Here is a 21094-nt window from a genome sequence, read left to right on the forward strand (position 1 = left end):
ATATCATCCTAGTGACAGACACTAATGTGGGAACAGAGGTGGATGAATTGGAGGTTCTTAGGATATTGCAGAACTCAACATAAATACAGCTGTGGGATTAGATGGGATATCAGCCAGGGTTTTGTGAGAATGTGAGGGAAATGGCAATGCCTTTGACTAGGCTGTTTAATTTAAGTCTCAGCTCTGGTAGAGTTCCAAAGGAGTAGAAAGAGGACAAAATAATTGTTTTTGCATAAGGAAGGTTCTATAGCAAATTATAGACCAATCAATATCTTAGGCATGGTGGTAAAAGAACTAGAAAAATTGCTAACAAAGAGAATTCAAGAATGGGTAGATAAACATATGATACTGTATGAGGGTCAACATGACTTTGTGAAGGGTTGGTCATGCCTTAGTAATTTACTAACTTTTTATAATAGAGCAACAGCTGAGTTGGATAAAGGAAATGGCTACATGATGATTTTGCAAAGGCATTTGACATAATACCACATGGAACATTGTTACACAAATTAGAACAAATGGGGATGGATATGACACTGTTTAAATGGATAAGAGGGTGGCTGCTGGACTGATATCAAAAAGTGGTATATGAAGGGGCAGAATTGATGCAAAAACAGTGACTAGTGGTGTGCCACAAGGTTCAGTGCTGAGACCATTGCTGTTTAATTTGTACATAAATGAAATAGGAAATAACCTGAAAGGAAATATTCAGTTGTTTTCTGATGATGCAAAAAAGGTAGAGTAATAGTTAATCAAGGTGATGTGGAGAACTTGCAGGATGATTTAAACAGGCTGTCAGTATGGACAAAAATTACTGGGTGTCAGTTTAATGTCGAGAAATGTAGGTTTATGCATTTTGGAATATATAGATTACTAGCTGTTTATCACATTGATGAAACTGTACTCCAGGAAATAGATGAAGCTAGAGATTTAGTGGTGGTGGTAGACAGAGAGTTAAAGTTTAGAGGACATATTGCTAAGGTAGGCCATAAGGTTATTTAGCTGTTGAAGAACAGATTACAAGTAGAGATAAGGAAGTTGTCATTCCTCTTTATAAGGCATTGATACACCCACATCTGGATTACTGTACTCAAGTCTGGTCCCCTGGGTTTCTTGGGGATGAGGAGGCAGTGGAGAGGATTCGGAGGCGAGTGACCAAGATGGTGAGTGACCTGTGGAATATTCCTTGTGAGGATAGATTGAAGGTGTGTGTGTGTGTGTATATATGTGTGTGGATTGCAGAAGTTGGTTGATAGGAGAAAAAGAAGGGATATGATAGAAACATTTAAGTTGCTTAAAGGGTTTTATAGGATAGATGCAGGGGAAATGTTTTAGCACTTGGCTAGAGGGACCAGAACAAGGGGGTTATCTCTGGAAGTTGAATAAAGGTGTGGTTAGTGATGGGGGGGGTGAAGACTAGATTTCTTGCTTGGAGAATGGTGAATAAGTGGAATGAGTTGCCAAAGTCAGTTTTGAGTGCTTTGTCTGTTAATGAGTTCAAGGAGAGGTATGATGATTGTGTGGATAGATTGGGTCTCCCATGATGAGTCTTCTGATTCCATGGAGGTGCCCATATAATAATAATAGCAATAACTTCACACTGCTTCAGTGGGCTCAAAATAGGAAGTGATCACCATGTAGTTTTGAGCTTACCATGAGTTGCCTTGGTCTTGCACTACGTGCGGGGTCAGTTCGACTTGCAACACTTGCAGGCGCAAACTTGACTTGTTTGTCTGTTTGCTACTTGGGGAAATGGAGTAAAACCAGGTTTAAAATAGCTTGGTATCTTTAACATTTATTATACCCAAGGTAAAATACTTTCTACATTTATATCTCCTCCTGAAATTTTTATTTAATAAGGTTAAAACACCTTATGGTAACTTGTTCTGGTAAAATACTTATAAGCCCTGTATTACTAAAATCTTGGTATTTTTAGCCTGGCTCCCACTGATGAGACCTCAATAAAGGTCGAAACCGGTCTGGGTAGTGGCCCCTTGCCTTTAATACAAAGCATCATACAACTCCTCCAGGAGATATGCTTAGTTAGAAAGATTAGTGATCAGAGCTTATTCTACTTTTACCATGAGTTGCCTTGGTCTTGCACTACGTGTGGGGTCAGTTAGACTTGCAACACTTGCAGGCGAAACTTTTTTTGACTTGTTTGTCTGTTTGCTACTTTGGGAAATGGAGTAAAACCAGGTTTAAAATAGTTTGGTATCTTTAACATTTATTATACCCAAGGTAAAATACTTTCTAGTTTTGAGCAAGTTAAACTGATTATCATATTGGAAAGAAAAGTGTTAAAAAAAGTTTTAAAAAAATAAAATTAGAACTGCTTTCAGAAGACTCAACCATACAAATATTACTAATAGAAAAAATAAAAGCATTTGAAGACAAGAAAACTGACATTGGAGACTTGGTGGCATATTCATAGAAAAACATCAATTGATTCAATCAGTGAAGCATGTGGTGAAATTGTCTGCAAGGATAGAAAAATAAGGACTTCATACTGGACTCAATAGAAGATAAATATCAGGATGTGGCAAAATGTTCTGGAAGATATTAATTTTATGGCTATTTAGCCTATTTTTGTTTAGGAGTGTGTCCCTTTTATAATGTCATTGACTTTTTACTCAAATTTTAGGGCATTACTGATGTTTTATATAGCCATAAAAATAATATTTTCTTTGAGGAGTAACATGGAAATTTTCCCATAAACTTTATTAACATCTTCCTGTTCTGGAAGATGTTGATAAAGTTTAAACATAGAAGAAACAGTGTGCTGTAAATGGAATTAGAAATTATTATTATTATTATTATTTTCTTGACCCTCCCATGATGTCACAAGACTCATCGCAAGAGGTAAACACTAGTGAACACAAAATTGAACATAAAGTCTGTCATACTACTCCTTAAAATCATCTGCTGTCTGCACATTTGCCACCCTCTCAGGAAATACCATGCTCCTACCACTCTCCATGAAAAAAAAAAAACTTACTTGTTATCCTTTTACTAACATTCCCTTTTGTGTCTTCTAGGGGATGGCTCTTTGTCCTTCCTCCCATTCCTTGTTCTTCCATGTGAAAACTATCCTGAAGTGTTAACACAATAATAACCCTTTAACAGCTTAAATGTCTCAATCATATCACACATTTGCCTTTTATCTGCCAAACTCTGCAGCCGCATGCCCTTAGTCCAGTGTTTCTCAAACTTCAGATATCCGCGTACCCCCTTCTTAAATTTTCATTATTACCAAGTACCCTTAATTAATTAATTTAAAATAAAGTCCTTAATTAATTAAAATTAATTAATTAATTAAAATTAATAAATTACTTTAAAATATTAATTAAATATCTATTTTATTTGAATTTATATGTTCATGTAAACAAAAAATATGATTTATTTTTAAATTTTGGTTCTCTAGAGATGTCAGACGACACACTCTTATCAATTTCATTTGATCCAGATGCATTATCAATATTTTCTTGTTGCTACTTGTATTTACTATATTGCTCTCTTTTGGGTGTTTTATAAATCCAATCTTTAACCAAAGATCCATACGTAAGAAGTTGAAAGCTAAAAAAAAATACTGTATTTACTCGAATATAACTTTAACTTTTTTTTTCCCAAAATTAAAGCTAAAAAATCGTATTGTGAGATACGTGCGGGAATTTTCAGAAATTAAAGTTTTTAGAAAAAAAACTGAAAATGGTGCTACTTACCAAGAAGCTCCTACTCGCTATCACTACTTTTGGCATCGAGAATAGTTTCTTTGTGTGCATCATCAAAGTCATCTACCCAAATAGCATCGTCATCTTTCCCATTATTTCAAGCAAAAATTACCAGTAATTTACAAGACTTGAGATATGTAGAGCAGCGAAGAACTTCATATGATTGGTGCGGTATTAACAAAAGATCGTGCGAACCAAAGACAAATTAACATTTCAGCAGTTGAGTTGAAATGCTAATTCCCTTCAACCGAATTCCATAATATCTGAAACATATTCAGTTAACGAAGGGGTGGTGTCAAGCAAAACAATGTGTTCCACCGGCAACATATAGTTTTGCTTGGTCTATAAATAATTTTCTGTTGGAGAGGGGATGTGATTGATTAGTTAGTGCCATTTTATCCTGGTTGTCTAATTGCACTGTTTGTTGAAAAATATAATGACTCCTTTAATTATGCATAGCCGAAAATTGCCATGTATCCCCTACACAACCTTTCGTATACCTACCCCCACTGGTACACGTACCACACTTTGAGAAACACTGCGTTAGTCCATCCTCATAGTCAATGTTGTACTGTCCTGGCATCATTTTTGTTATCTATCTCTGTACCCTCTCCAAGGTTACTTCATCCCCTTCAAATCCTGGTGACCAGGTCTGAGTACAGAAATCCAGTTTGATCAAGGCTTTATATAACGGGACCAGAACACCTTTATCTCTCATCGTCAATGTTCTCCTCGACATTGCTGAAATTCTCTGAGATATCTTTGCAATATGTACCTGGAACTTTAAATCTCTATCCACAATCACCCTACAATCCCTTGCTCCCTCCGCTTCTTCCAGTATAACTCCAAGTGAAAATGAAGCATCTCTTCTTCGGATCCCAAATTTGAAAACTTTATATTTAGTTTCATTAAACTGACATCCCCATGCCTTTGCCCACCCTTCCAGCTTATTCAAATCCTCTTGAAGGGCCAGAACATCAGCAGTAATACTAATAACCTTCCAAAGCTTCACATCATCTGTCAACAATATCATTGACCTAAAGACTGAACAGCAATGGACCTAGGATTTAACCTTGTGGAACTCCACTTATAACTTCCCTACACTCTGATACTGCTCCCTCATATACAACTTGCTGATATCTATCAGAGAGCCAATCACCAATCCAATCCACTAACCTGATATCCAAACCCATATGATGCAACTTAAAAATCAACTTGTCATGTGGCACCCTGTCAAATGACTTGGAAAAATCCAAAGAAATGACAGTGTATACCTTACCTTCATCCACTGCTGTTGTTACTCTATTGTAAAAGGCAACCAGATTACTAAAACAAAAGTGCCTGTTAAAAAATCCTTGCTGGTCTGCATAAATAATATTATCATCATCTGCCCAGTTGTGTATACGAGTTCTTAATAATTTCTTCAAAATCCTAGCAACTATAGAAAAAATACAAACAGGCCTATAGTTTGATACCTCCATTCTACCAACACCCTTATGTAATGGTACTATCTTACCCTTCCATTCTCTAAGAACCTACCCCCATTACAAGATTTGCATTAAACAGTGAAGTTAATGGCACAGTAAATTCCATAGCATATTTCCTTAAAACATGTGGTGAAATCCTATCTAGTCCTCCTGCTTTATTTAGTGTATTTAGTATTCAGAATACATCCTCTTCATTCACTTCTAACACTTCACCACTCATTAGCCCTCTAAGAATAACTCCTGTAGTACCAGGATGGAATGCTCTAATAAAGTGATCATTAAATAGCTCAATTATGTCATCTGCTTTGGTCATCCAATTCCCATCTCTCTATTGCAAGATAATCAATCCACTATCATTTTACCTCCTACTCGCCACATAGCAAAAAAAAAAAAAAAAAAACTCCTTGGATTGCAGTGCCATTCTCCTTTCATATTCTAATTTTTCTCTCGTTACAATACTAGTCATGTTCCATGCCTGAGCCTTTATATTCCTTATGCAATTGTTCTCCACCTCTCTCTCTCTCTTTATATGCCTTCCATGATATCTTTTTCTTCTGCAATTCCCCTTTTATTCCTTTTGTCATCCATTTGACTCTAAATTGCTTTATCTTCTTCACTCGAGGTATACAATCATAATTGCTGTCAACAATTCTTTCTTGAGTATCTCCCATCACTAGCAACCCCTCATCCATTGCACTGCCTCAAACTGGTTTCTAAGTCAATGATAGTCACCTGCCATATAATTTCTCCAAGTCAGGAGTACATAGTCATTCTCACCAACAGGGGCAAGTATGCCATCTCAGTCACAATCAGATCCTCTGATACTATGACCAAATCCAGAACACTCTATCCTCATGTTCCCTCCACTACCTGCTATGTAATACAGTTGTCCCTCAATAAATCCAAAAATTCAGTTTCCTTATTACTGCATTCTGTCTCTTCTACTCAGTTTATATCACTGTAGATGAAGTCCCTCATAATGATTGCCTGCTTAGACAAATTAGGCTTAGGCAAATTCGCTAAGCTAATTTGTCTAAACATTTCCTGCTCATCACCCTTTATATTCCCTGGTCTGTAGTAATATTCTACTAAATATCTTGTCCTATAAACATCTATCTCACACCATATACTCTCAAAGCCATTAGTGTTATTTCGACTGAGATTCTCCATCCTGAGTGCACAATTCATTTGTTATCATGAGTAACATTCCACCACCACATTTATCTTCCCTATCCTGCTGAAATATGCTCTACCCTTCGATTTCTATCCATGTTAGAACATCCTCCCCAGTTAACCAAGTTTCACTGATACCAACAACCTTTGGAGAGAATTCTCTGAAGTTTAAAGAACTAAAATAATTATTGCCACAAACTTTATTCCTAATGCTTTTAGCATTTGTATACAAAAAAGAAAAAATGCATACTGTCAGCTTTCTTATAGCCATTCTCCTCATATTCCACCTGGCTCAGTAATATAGTGTACACCATGTTATTTCTCAAGCCACTGTCCCACATGAGGCTATCCTTGCAACATCCACCTGTTCAATTCTAGTTTCCCTCTCCTGACATACTCACTTGCTCCGAAAACAACAGTCTCTCCAAATGCCTGTGCCCTTTTGCATTCAAATGCAATTCGTCTCTTGCATACAGCTCCCTTCTATCCTCAAGAGTGCTCCATGCATCCACATATTCCAGACCCCTTTTCCTGCCCTTTCTTGCTATTATCTCATTCATCATCACTGTTCTTCTCCTCCACTCTGCATTATTATACCAGGGTAACACACTCAATATCTTTCACTGGACACATTTCCGGTGCAATACGTCTAATATCAACCTCAAATCTTGCACTACATAATTCACGCTACCTCTCAGGTCATTCGTCTCAACCATTTCTGTCATCGCCTCCACATTTTCACCCCACTTCATTGCTACTGCCACACACACACACACAATCATTCCACCAGGCAAGTACTCCTTTGGCACACCCTGAATCATTGAATCTCCATACATGACACTCCAAGCAGATTCATTCATTCTTCTCTCACTAGCATCCCTGACTCTTATGGCTTACAATCTCTCTCTCTCTCTCTCCCCCCCCTTCTCACCCTCCTTCTCACCTCTCTATCTCTTGCTTCCACACACACACTCATCTTTCTGAAATTTCCTTTCTTCCACTGTCTCTCCCATTCTCTCTCTCACCTACTCTTTGATGTTGTTCTCTCACACCTAATCTCGTTCCCCCCCCCCCTCGCACCAAACCTCACTGTCCTCCCAAGTTCTTCATTTGCCCTTCTCAACTCAGTCTTCATTCCGTCCATCTTTCTTAGCAGCTCTATTTCTCTCCACACATTCTGCTTTAAATTGCCATTCACACACACACCATCATGGCCATCAGACAAACCATCTCCCTCCACTAAACTACCAAAAACTAAATATATATGTAGACCTTTAACATTCTATCCATCCTTCGACACACTACTGGCAGCCCCAAACTGAAAATCACCCATTTCCGAAGCACTATCTCTGCCACTGATTAATCCCAAGATCAAGTTGTTTTCCAGCACTTCCTACCACCTACAGTTCATTCATACATACACATTCCCATCTCTCATGCTTAAACAATGAGATGCATACATACCATGTGTGTAGCAAGCTACGAAATCTTCATTGAAGTTACAAATAACGTAGTCTTTAAATGGGGAAGGGCTAGGGCTGTCGCTGAAACTAGCAGCCACCATGTTGAATAATTGCTACATGAGACAATACCGAGATCGTAAAATCCTAACTAAATACCACAGAATTATACAAACAATTGTCAATTTGAATAGCACGAACTTAAATACCAATATTGTCATGAAATAAACTTAGTATTTTCTTTTAACAGCTCACATCACTCTTTGCATCCATCTTCACACACTAGCAGTGCCCACGAAAACTAAAGATGTTCTCATTGTAGTGATTGAAAACATTGAAAAATGCAGTCAGGAGTATGTATCATTTCTTTTATCATATATAACAGTCCTCCATCAAGCAGATACCTTTTCACAAAGTTTATATGCCATGTTAGTTGTAACTTTTTGGTAGAATTTTATTTGTAAAAATACCATTTGTGAACTGTCTTAATGGTATCAAAAATTTCAAATTCAATTTGAACTGAATATATATGTGTGTGTGTGTGTGCATGCGTGCGTGCATGTATATATACTGAGTTTCCATAAAATAACTTTCCCTCTTTGGAGGCATCTGTAGCTAAAACCAATGAACGGAATGAGACCAAATTTTATATTAAGACTTTTGAAGGCATGGGGAGATGATTTCCATGAAAAAAGGTTTAGTACCAAAAGTCGCCAATAGGAGAAATTTTGGTGCTGGTGGGGCTGAAAACAATGGGATAATTACATTAAAGGCAGATAAAATGGAATAATAACATTTCGACGGTGTAAGAGCGACAGCCGCATCACTCATTCCAGCTGGATATGTGGCACGTTACAATGATAAGAATAAGAATAATTAAACTAAAACAACAACTTGCGAGAGACACAGAAATTAATGTAGTAATTGAACTCACAGGAAATGATGTTTTATTCATCAGAATCAGGGTCCCTGGACCACACACACAATTTTCAATGTGCTAACCTCTCTTGTGTACAACAAATTGCATCTAGTGTGCGACACTAGATGAGTTTAAGGAGTCAGATTGGATGTTCATAACAGCCTGTTTTATGTTCTCTTCAAGACTGGGAACTCCACCAACATACACAACGGATTTCAAATACCCCCCACAACCAAAAGTCACATGGAGTGATGTCTGGGGATCGAGGTGGCCATGCCGTCAGAAAGAACTGACTGATAACCCTCTCATTACTGAAATGCTGGCATAAAAAGCTGTACTGAACGTTCAATGTGTGGCTGTGCTCCATCCTGCATAAAAATAATGGAGTCTAAACATTGTCTTTGCTGCAATGCAGGAATGACAAAATTTTCCAGCATTTGTTGATAAATCTCTCCAGTAATGGAGCACGATACAGGACCTGTAGGGGTAATATGGTCAAAAAATTATGGTCCTATTATGAAATCGGGTGTGAAGCCACACCACACGGTTACTTTTGGAGAATGCAGTGGTATTTTCTGGATCGCTTGGGGATGTTCAGATGCCCAAATTCTGCAGTTGTGGGTGTTAACCGACCCATTCAGATAAAAATGAGCCTCATCACCCCCACGATATTCTCCAAGGCCAGTCATTGTCGACCTCCATTCGGGAAAGAAACGTTAGCGTGAAGGTCATGCACTTATCATAATCTGCGGTAGTTAGTGCTTGCACATGACTGAACTTATACGGATAAACACACGGTTACTTTTGGAGAATGCAGTGGTATTTTCTGGATCGTTTGGGGATGTTCAGATGCCCAAATTCTGCAGTTGTGGGTGTTGACCGACCCATTCAGATAAAAATGAGCCTCATCACCCCCACGATATTCTCCAAGGCCAGTCATTGTCGACCTCCATTCGGGAAAGAAACGTTAGCTTGAAGGTCATGCACTTATCATAATCTGCGGTAGTTAGTGCTTGCACACGACTGAACTTATACGGATAAACACACGGTTACTTTTGCAGAATGCAGTGGTATTTTCTGGATCGCTTGGGGATGTTCAGATGCCCAAATTCTGCAGTTGTGGGTGTTAACCGACCCATTCAGATAAAAATGAGCCTCATCACCCCCACGATATTCTCCAAGGCCAGTCATTGTCGACCTCCATTCGGGAAAGAAACGTTAGCGTGAAGGTCATGCACTTATCATAATCTGCGGTAGTTAGTGCTTGCACATGACTGAACTTATACGGATAAACACACGGTTACTTTTGGAGAATGCAGTGGTATTTTCTGGATCGTTTGGGGATGTTCAGATGCCCAAATTCTGCAGTTGTGGGTGTTGACCGACCCATTCAGATAAAAATGAGCCTCATCACCCCCACGATATTCTCCAAGGCCAGTCATTGTCGACCTCCATTCGGGAAAGAAACGTTAGCTTGAAGGTCATGCACTTATCATAATCTGCGGTAGTTAGTGCTTGCACACGACTGAACTTATACGGATAAACACACGGTTACTTTTGCAGAATGCAGTGGTATTTTCTGGATCGCTTGGGGATGTTCAGATGCCCAAATTCTGCAGTTGTGGGTGTTAACCGACCCATTCAGATAAAAATGAGCCTCATCACCCCCACGATATTCTCCAAGGCCAGTCATTGTCGACCTCCATTCGGGAAAGAAACGTTAGCGTGAAGGTCATGCACTTATCATAATCTGCGGTAGTTAGTGCTTGCACATGACTGAACTTATACGGATAAACACATGGTTACTTTTGGAGAATGCAGTGGTATTTTCTGGATCGTTTGGGGATGTTCAGATGCCCAAATTCTGCAGTTGTGGGTGTTGACCGACCCATTCAGATAAAAATGAGCCTCATCACCCCCACGATATTCTCCAAGGCCAGTCATTGTCGACCTCCATTCGGGAAAGAAACGTTAGCGTGAAGGTCATGCACTTATCATAATCTGCGGTAGTTAGTGCTTGCACACGACTGAACTTATACGGATAAACACACGGTTACTTTTGCAGAATGCAGTGGTATTTTCTGGATCGTTTGGGGATGTTCAGATGCCCAAATTCTGCAGTTGTGAGTGTTGACTGACCCATTCAAATAAAAATGAGCCTCATCACCCCATAATATTCTCCAAGGCCAGTCATTGTCGACCTCCATTCGGGCAAGAAACGTTAGCGTGAAGGTCATTCACTTATCATAATCTGCGGTAGTTAGTGCTTGCACACGACTGAACTTATACGGATAAAAGTGAAGCATTTTCCATAAGATTTTTCAGACTGTACCATAAGCCATATCAAGTTTGCGAGCTATGGCATGAGCACTTGGACCAGTACTGGTCCCTGTGTTGTCGAACAGCACAGTAGCAACATATGTTACTCTCTTTTCTTGCACTGCTTTCCGTCCTCTGCCAGGTCTAACTCCTAGTGATCCAGTTTCTTCAAACTTCTTAATCATAGCTCTCAGTGCTATAGCTGACATAGGACCTGTACGCAGGTTATGAAGCCTTCTAAATTCCCGAAGGGCCGCTACGGCATTGCCCTGTTTAAGGTAAAACAACTTAACAAGTAAAGCATGCTGAGGCAAGGCAGGACGCATATTGAGCACAATTCGTCAGTCATTCGAATAACTGCATGAACGTTCCCAATCCCTTTTTAAGTGGAATTGGTGGTGCTGCTGTCACGTACGCAATTTTGAATAGACTATGGTAGTGAGAAAGTGAGTGAAGATACCAATTTCAGTTTTGAAGGATGGGATGCAGAGTGTACACTTGGTGGGAGATAGCTTGCAAGAGGTGGTGGACAAGGACTTGAAATTTAGAGGACACGATGCTAATGTTGTAAGGACATATAGTGATGATATGGAGGACAAGGACATATAGGAGTAAGGAGACTATTGTTCCCTTCTAATGGATTACTGTGTTCCAATTTGGTCATCTGGTTTTTCAAGAAGATGATTACATACGGGAATGGAAAGAGAGATTATTGATTAAGATTATTTCCAGTTTCTAGAATGTTGGACATGAAGAAAGATTGAGAAAATGAAACTTGGAGATCCTTATGGATAGGAGGAGAAGGAGAGTATATGATTGAGGGTTGGCAACTAGAATTAATGCAAAAAAAAATTTCATAGAATTAAAAAAAAATCCTTGGGAGCCATATGAGGAGGATGTTAGCAGTAAAGCTAGGAGAATCTTTATTTATTTATTTTTTTTTCACTGCAAGTGGTTGATGATTGGAATACAATGCCTGTATGTGTGCAGAAACAGTGAATGAGTTTATAGCATGGCTCATTGAGCTTTGTGTATAACAGTAGTACCTTTTGTTGTGAGTCTTGACTCTGTGGGGGGGGGGGTCTGATGATGATAATAAGCAATCATATAATTAAATATTTCATCCTGAACATGTTAATTGCATAGACAAGTGACTCATGTAGTTGTTTGTTATTCTATTCATCCATTTGATTCAGAATAGTACTTAGCGAGGCCTGTTGTTGTGTGTTTAATTTTCAGAAGTTAGCAAGTCATTTTGATTGTCCAGTGATGTCACATTTAAGTAGGAACATTTTAGTACATACCATTTTAGCTGCTCTTGCTGATCAATTTGGTCATGGTACATTAAAAAAATTTTTTTTTAATATATTTTTTCAAAAAAAAAAAAATCTAAGATAATATCATTCAAATAGCAAAATTTCAAAGTTATTGTTGTTCTTAGTTTGTAGTTGTTTTAGACTATGCTTTCTTAAACTTGAATATTTTTTATTCATGCAGTGTTAATGAGTACACTGTGGCATTTAGTTCACGACCTATTTCATCCTGAACATGTTAATTGCATAGACAAGTGACTCATGTAGTTGTTTGTTATTCTATTCATCCATTTGATTCAGAATAGTACTTAGCAAGGCCTGTTGTTGTTGTGTGTTTAATTTTCAGAAGTTAGCAAGTCATTTTGATTGTCCAGTGATGTCACATTTAAGTAGGAACATTTTAGTACATACCATTTTAGCTGCTCTTGCTGATCAATTTGGTCATGGTACATTAAAAATTTTTTTTTAATATATTTTTTCAAAAAAAAAAAAATCTAAGATAATATCATTCAAATAGCAAAATTTCAAAGTTATTGTTGTTCTTAGTTTGTAGTTGTTTTAGACTATGCTTTCTTAAACTTGAATATTTTTTATTCATGCAGTGTTAATGAGTACACTGTGGCATTTAGTTCACGACCTAAGATTCCTCGTACTCCAGAGGTTGGAGGAGTTACACCTTCCACTCCAGTCAAAAAAAGTCATGGAGAAGCCCATATTGGTGGAAGAGATACCATGTCTCCAAAAGTTTCAGCTAGTAGTCCACTACTTGATGGAAGAAACAGAAGTTTAGGTAATGATTATACATTTTTTAAGTAATTTAAATATTTTATAATTTATTTCAAGTAAAAGTCTTTATTATATGAGATATTTTAGAATAAGAATAGTGCCAGTATGGCAGTGGAACTTGTTTAGAGAAGTAACTGAATTTAATAAATATGTCAACTATCCTAGTATGATATGTAGAATAGTTCAAAAATGAAAAAAAAAATAAAAATAAAAAATATAAATTGTACAACCACATTTTGAAACCAAAGCATACACTGGGTTTTTCATTCCTATGCTTTAAACCTTTTTTTTTAATGTGTTTCCCACCTACACAAAGTTGTGAACCTATAATACATCAGTACCATGGGTGGGTTAAGGAATTTTTAATATAATTTTTGAATTATTTTATTTACATTTGTAATCGTTTGGGGAGGAGAGACTGACTGTAGATGAGCAAAAGGTGTATGGGGAGTTGAGTAAACTAGATGTTAATAAGGCTATGGGACTTGATAATATATCACCACGTATTCTGAAAGAATGTGCCAGGGAGTTGACACCTGCCTTGACATATTTTTTTAATACGAGTCTTACACTCGGTCAAGTTCCTAAGGAGTGGAAGGAGGGCAAGATTGTGCCACTTCATAAAGGAGGTGATCGAACTCAAGCATTAAACTATAGGCCTATCTGTGTGTCAGGTGTTGTGGTTAAGTTGTTGGAGAAGCTTGTGAGAACTAGGATCCAGAGTTGGGTTGATAACAATGGTATTATCTTTGATGGACAGCATGGATTTGCTAAAGGTAGTTCATGTTTTAGTAATCTACTTACTTATTACAATAAAGTGACTACTTCCTTGGACAGAGGAGAAGGATACACAGTAATATACTTGGATTTCACAAAGGCTTTCATAGAATACCTCGTGATAGGTTGACAGTCAAACTAGAACAGATGGGGTTGGATATTAGATTGGTGCATTGGATTGGAGACTGGCTATCTGATATAGGTATCAACAAGTTGTGTATGGGGGAGCAATATCCAGGAAAAGGAAAGTCACTAGTGGAGTGCATCAGTGGTCTGTTTTAGGTCCATTGCTGTTTAACTTGTATATTAATGATATAGGTGAAGATTTGGATGGAGATGTTCAGTTGTTTGCAGATGATGCAAAGTTGGGACGAACCATGAAGTGTAGTGAAGATGTTGTGGCCTTACAGGAAGACTTGAATAGATTGAGTGATTGGGCAACAAAATGGGATGTGAGTTCAATGTTGCAAAATGTAAGGTTTTAAAATTTGGAAAACAAAGATGGGATGCAGAATTTATGCTTGGTGAGAATATATTGTTGGAGGTAGCAGAAATAAGAGATCTGGGGGATGATAGTGGATAAGGATCTAAAATTTAGGGGACACATCACCAAAATTGTGAAGACAACACAAAGGCTCCTGGGAATGATGTGGAGGCCACTGATGTGTAGAAGTAGGGAGATTCTTGTTCCATTGTATAATGCTTTGATTAGGCCACACATGAACTATTGTACCCAGATTTGGTCACCAGGTTTTCAGAAGGATGAAGAGTTGTTGGAAAGGGTCCAAAGAAGACTCACTAAGGTAGTTTCTAACCTGTGGAATGTCGAGTATGAGGAAAGATTGAGAAGATGTAATTTGCAGAGTCTGGCGGACAGGAGGAAGAGGGAACATATGATAAAGACCTACAAGTTAGTAAGGGGTTGTTATAGGATAAATGCTGGAGAAGTTTTACAGAGAATAGTGGGAGAGCAGGGGAGAACCAGAGGTCTACCCTGGAAACTGTATAAAGAGGGTGTGAGTAGGGGAGTGAGAGGCAGGTTTTTTTCGTGCAGAGTTGTGAATGATTGAAATGCCTTGCCTGAGAATGTGGTGTCTGCAAAGAGTTTGAAGGTGTTTAAAACACGGTATGATGAGCTATGTGTGTGTGTGATAAAAGGACCTCCCAGATGAGTCTTTGACTCCATGAAGTCTTGGAGTGATGATAATAATAATAATAATAATGTTTTAATTGATTTTTTACATAGTGAAGAGGAGAATGAGTGGCAATTCCTGGAAGTTGTATAAAGGCGTGGTGTGGTAAGTGATGACTAGATGTTTTGTATGGACAATAGCAGAAGTTATGTTGGAAAGAGTTAAAAAAAAAAAGGTAGTAACTGGTCTTTGGAATGTGGAATGTAAAGACAGGTTGAGGGAATGTGATTTGCTAAGCCTTGTGAATAGGAGGATGAGTGGAGATATGATTGAAACCTATAAGTTTGTCAGGGGGCTGGTACCAGATGAACGTGAAAGAATTTTTTTATAGAATGGGAGAGAGGGAAGGGCACAACAGTAGGCCATCCCTGTAAACTGTATAAGAAGGTTCTTAAATATAAAGAGCCAATAGGCTTCATTTCAGCGATATAAACATTATTTAAATTAAGGGGATATTAAATCCCACATTGCTTTAAAACCGAATAAGAAACTCAAAGATTGGAATCAGAGAGCTTCATGCTGAATATAGTAAACTATAAAAGTATCAGCGATTATTAGCGTGAGCTAATGCAAGTAGTCCTAGTACATAGTACAATCTCGGGCATCTCGCAGCAAAGGTGGTAAAGTTCTGATTGCTGTTCTTGGTATTTTCCATCATCATCATCATCATCAACTAACGCCTTTTTTTTATTCCCGTATATACGGGAGTAGGCGAGGCCATTTAGCCCTATCTAACTTTTGGAGACTGAGTGGGCAGTTCAATCTCCACTGGTACCCAATCAGAGACAGATGGCCCAAGGCTATCACTAATTAAGCGGTACGCAGTGAAGAGAGACGGCTCAAATGTGCCGCCATCTCGTGGTCTCTAACCCTAACACAATATATTTAATGTCTGAAATAATGTGGGTTCTACGGTCGATTTTCTTGAGTTTACAGGACGAAAAACCCGAGTTTCCGGGAGGAAAAACCTGCTTGCCCGTGCCAGAGATCGACTAACTCAGGAACCGGTTGAAAAAAGGCTTAGAAAAATTTCCTCTAGTCGCCGACTAGACTCGAAACCAAGACTTCCTTCGTGCGGCCTAGCGCGGTGGTGTGCAAACACCACATCCACTGAGCTACACAGGCTACACAGGTAATAACAGCATACATTTCCTAGGAAATGTATGCTGTTATTACATTATGGTGGGAGGTCACTACCCAGACTGGTTTCAGCCTTTATTGAGGCTTCATCAGTGAGTAGCTAGACCAGATAAATACCAAAGGGCAGAACGCAGAACGATACTGATTTGATAGGTGAAGCATAAATGCTTTTCATATTCCCCTCCATCTGAAAAGGAAAGTTCTTTTGGTGGAGAATTATTGAGCTTTAAGCTCTCCCTGAAAGGGCAGTGAGATTAACTGTTTTCAGCTGAGCATAGAATTGATTTGGGTCTCTTGTATTTGCAGAAATCTGCTTCATTATAGTCTGAAGCTTGCTTGATCAGCGCGTTCGGATGATTAATTGTCTTGATGAAGAACTTTTCAGCTAGGTCATGAAGGAGAGATGTGATGTAGGGAATGTTGTCTTCTCTGTGAATTTGGGAGTTTCTGATAAACCACGGAGCATCCAAACTCATTCTCAGACATTTGTTCTGTATTCTCTGCAGCTTTTTGAATATTGATGTTCGAAGTGTGACTCCATGCAGATGATGCGTAAGTGATGACTGGGCGTATTACCATCTTGTATATGAGTAGTTTGTTCTGAGTATCGAATATACTTTTTCTGTTGATCATGGGGTAGAGCTGCGCTATTACTTTGGATGTCTTTGAACTTATGTGTTCTATATGATTGGTGAATTGTAGTTTTTTATCGAGAATTACTCCGAGATATTTGACTGTATTCTGCCATGGGATTTTAACACTAAATGTATATCTTCCTTGATTTGAGGCTTTTTTTCTAGTGAACAGTATGGCTGAACTCTTCTGTGGGTTGGATTCTCCAGTCCATCAACCATTTCTCTAATGTGTGAATACTGTTTTGGAGTCTTACTTGCATTAGCTCACTAGCGTGAGCTAATGCAAGTAGTCCTAGTATATAGTACAATCTCGGGCAACTCGCAGCAAAGGTGGTAAAGTTCTGATCGCTATTCTTGGTATTTTCCATAATGTAAAAACACATTTCCTCGGAAATGTACGCTGTTATTACATTATGGTGGGAGGTCACTACCCAGACCGGTTTCAGCTTTTATTGAGGCTTCATCAGTGAGTAGCTAGACTAAATAAATACCAAAGGGTATAGCGAAAAGAACTTATATGCTCTGCTATACGAGTTGTCAAAAAGGTGCAACCATTAAGTTACTTAGTAATTACACGCTAGTAATCGCCGATACTTTTATAGTTTACTATATTTGGCATGAAGCTCTGATTCCAATCTTTGAGTTTCTTATTCGGTTTTAAAACAATGTGGGATTTAATATCCCCTTAATTTAAATAATGTTTATATTGCCAAAATGAAGCCTATTGGCTCTTTATATTTAAGTAACTTAATGGTTGCACCTTTTTGACAACTCTTATAGCAGAGTGTATAAGTTCTTTTCGCTATACCCTTTGGTGTTTATTTGGTCTAGCTACTCACTGATGAAGCCTCAATAAAGGCTGAAACCGGTCTGGGTAGTGACCTCCCACCATAATGTAATAACAGCATACATTTCCTAGGAAATGTGTTTTTACATTATGGAAAATACCAAGAATAGCGATCAGAACTTTACCACCTTTTCTGCTAGTTGCCTGAGATTGTACTACGTACTAGAACTACTTGCATTAGCTCATGCTAGTAATCGCCGATACTTTTATAGTTTACTATATTCGGCATGAAACTCTCTGATTCCAATCTTTGGGTTTCTTATTCGGTTTTAAAACAATGTGGGATTTAATATCTCCTTAATTTAAATAATGTATAAGAAAGTGTGAGCAAGGGGGGGGAGGGGCAGGTTCTTTGCATGATGGGTGGTTGGTAGGTGGAGTGCATTGCCTGGATGTGTGTTGAATGCAACACATTGAATGAGTTAAAGGCATTGTTTAATGAGCTTTGTGAGTGATAGCATGTATCTTCTGTGATGTTTCTGACTCCATGGAGGTCTGATGTTAATACTTTTTCAAGCTGTTTCAGGCCTCCAATAAAAGGAGGCTTCTCAAAGTAATCATATTTCTCCTTTAGATATGAGGAATTTTTTTTTTAAAAAACAAGACAATATCTTTACCACTCACTAGACAGTAAAGATGGCATCAATGCTTCATCACTTCAGTAAGATGGTTGTTGTTTGGGAAAGATTTTTCACACAGATTTCTCTGATGCTGTCATCATCTTCTTCTGACAACTTCCATGGTTTTGTAACATTGTCATCACAAGCTCTCCATGCCTTATTGATATACACATTAGCTGAACACTGTATTACCCAGTTAATGTTAAGTTTAGCTATATTAAACAATACCACAAAAACAAAATAAATAAGATATTTATTTATATACTTATAATTACTTTTTGTGTGTGTGTGTGTGTGTGTGTGTGTGTGTGTGTGTGTGTGTGTGTGTGTGTGTGTGTGTGTGTGTGTGTGTGTGTGTGTGTCATGCTTAGAAGAGCAGCCACCCATACTGCGATCTATTGAGACTCATCCTCTGATGAGTCTCAATAGATCGCAGTATGGTGGCTGGCTCTATTGAGTGGTGACTACAAATATATGTAGCCACCATGGCTACAAATATTTGCGATTGTGTGTGTGTGTTAAGTTACTATATCTTGTTGTATTGCAAACCAGCAATATAATTAAAAGAACTTGTGAGTTGCCTGCCTGAATGGCCAAAAGATTAGCATATCCACTTTCCAACCAACTGGCTCTGGATTCAAATCTCGCCATGGCTACAAATATTTGTGATTGTCTTTAGGTGGAAGATGAATTTTATCACCAGGCAGGAGAGCATTGTTCCATTTATTGGAAGCAAAAAGTGACTTGGTAAAAGTTCCATGTTTGGTTTTTTAGAGCAGGTTTTCCAGATTATGTAAAAAATGAATAAAAATACTAAAAATAAAAAAATCCATTGCATACTCATGTTTACAGCCTTTTTTGGGGTGGAAGCAATATAAATTAAAAAATAATAAATGATGAAAACTATGAATATTAAAAATAAAGAGGTAGTGGAAAAAATTCAGAATTGTAAGGAACAAAAAATAACCAATGCTCTATTTTGATGTCCTCTAATGTTGGACAAAAAATGTTACAGCTTCTTTTTATCTAGTTAGTTTGAAGTCGGTCTTAAAATTATTCTCAAATTTTTATTAAATTAATGTAGCCTTATATTCTCTGAGATGGATGTAATTCAGTGATCTCATCTGACCATTGTAGACTGAGCTACAGGGTACTTCATACCAGTCCTGGATATGGAGTGTGTTCTGTTACAGTTTATTCTCAGGTGAATGGATAAGAGTCACTAGTTTGAATGTTGTGTGCAGATCATTTTTAACACTTTCATTTCATCTTCATATATACCTTGCATGTAGGGATAGAAATAGTTGGCATTGGTCTTGTGTGTGTCTGGAGAAGAGAAATAGCTGGGAAATGTAGTATTTTATCTATTTTATATGGGTTATAGACATTGCTGAAAATGTATAGCAAAGGCAATTATTGAGTTTTTTTTTTTTTTTTTTTTTGCAAAGAAAGCTGTGTCATTTGTGATAGCTCTTGTTTGTTTGTTTTTTTAATCCCACACATGAAAGGTAAAAGAGTGTATAGCAAACAGATGCCATGTGAGGGCAGGATCAGGAATATTCTTTTTCCAAAGGTTGGTCGATTGGTAGAGCCTCTGCTACTAATGGCTCAGTTAAGTAAGTTTAAGTGCGGTTAGTAGTTGGAAGGGGCCCAGTCGTTCAATGCTGTTGGCACACTCTCCCTCGATGAGTCTTTGGACTCCCTGGAGGTGTCAAATAATAATAATAATATTCTTCTTGAATTGTTGAAGATTGTAGTCCTTTGGAAATGCTTCATGAGGAAGACTGTTGCAAAGAATTTAAGTGTAAGGAATGAAAGATGACTGGGAGTAACAGGTTCAGTGAGTATGCAGTTTGACAGTAAAAGGATGCTGAGCAGCTGTAGTATGAGTTCCTATAGATCTAGCAGAAATATGAGACATAATGGATGCATGCCGACCAATGGCCATGGAAATATCTGTAAAAGAGACACTATGGGACAGTGACTGAAAAGAGTCTGTAAGAGAAGTGTCATTTATCAACTGGACTGCCCTCTTCTGAACGGCAGCAACAATTTTTAAGTTTGTCTTAGTTAGATGCAACACACCACGAGCAGTATTCCAGTGTTGGCCGGATTTGAGATTTATACAGAGTAACTAACTGTTTGGCAGAGAAGTACTGTCTTGAATGGAAAAGGATGCCAAGTTTTTTGGAAGCTGTTGATGCTATAAAAGTGATATGAACTGTGCCAGGAACAGTTTGGAGTAAGAGTCAGTCTGAGAAGAGAGAGAGAGAGATCTGGTTTTGACTGTTGAGCTCATCATTATTAAAAATAAGCAGAGAAGATCTGAAGTCTTTTTTATGGGGAAAACAAACAAAACTGTGTTTTGGAAGCATTGAAGTTGACTAGGTTGCTTTCACCCCAATTATGTATACTGTGAAGATCAGTGTTCAGAGCACTTATAGTAGGTGATCTTGAAAAATGAAATGTTTGAGCACTATAAAGCCTGTCTTATGAATAGGATGAATGGAGTGTGCACTCATCTTATGATTTGAGGATATCATATTCCTGCCCAATATGATATCCTCAAAACACTAATAAATGTAGAAAACTCACTGCTTGTGGAGCTGGCAGTCGTGCCTTCTAGAGGGGCAAAATCCATGCTGGTGGTCACTAATTAGATAGCAGTTCTTCTCAATGTGTTGAAGAAGCTGA

General features: G+C 38.0%; 1 protein-coding gene across 5 annotated transcripts in view; it reads left to right on the forward strand.

Annotated features, from left to right (window-relative positions):
* LOC150105383 (lisH domain-containing protein ARMC9-like) overlaps nt 1-21094 on the forward strand; it is a 694238-nt gene that overhangs the window by 663262 nt on the left and 9882 nt on the right. For all 5 annotated transcript variants that reach the window (XM_090394755.1, XM_090394754.1, XM_090394756.1 and 2 more), the window contains exon 25: nt 13005-13192. In XM_090394755.1, coding sequence (XP_090250881.1) covers nt 13005-13192 — 188 coding nt within the window. The remainder of the gene's footprint in view (nt 1-13004; nt 13193-21094) is intronic.

This window comes from Typopeltis vanoorti, chromosome 6 (assembly GCF_054136105.1).
Source record: "Typopeltis vanoorti isolate ZY-2024b chromosome 6, IOZ_Tvanoo_1.0, whole genome shotgun sequence".
Lineage (NCBI taxonomy): Eukaryota > Metazoa > Arthropoda > Arachnida > Uropygi > Thelyphonidae > Typopeltis > Typopeltis vanoorti.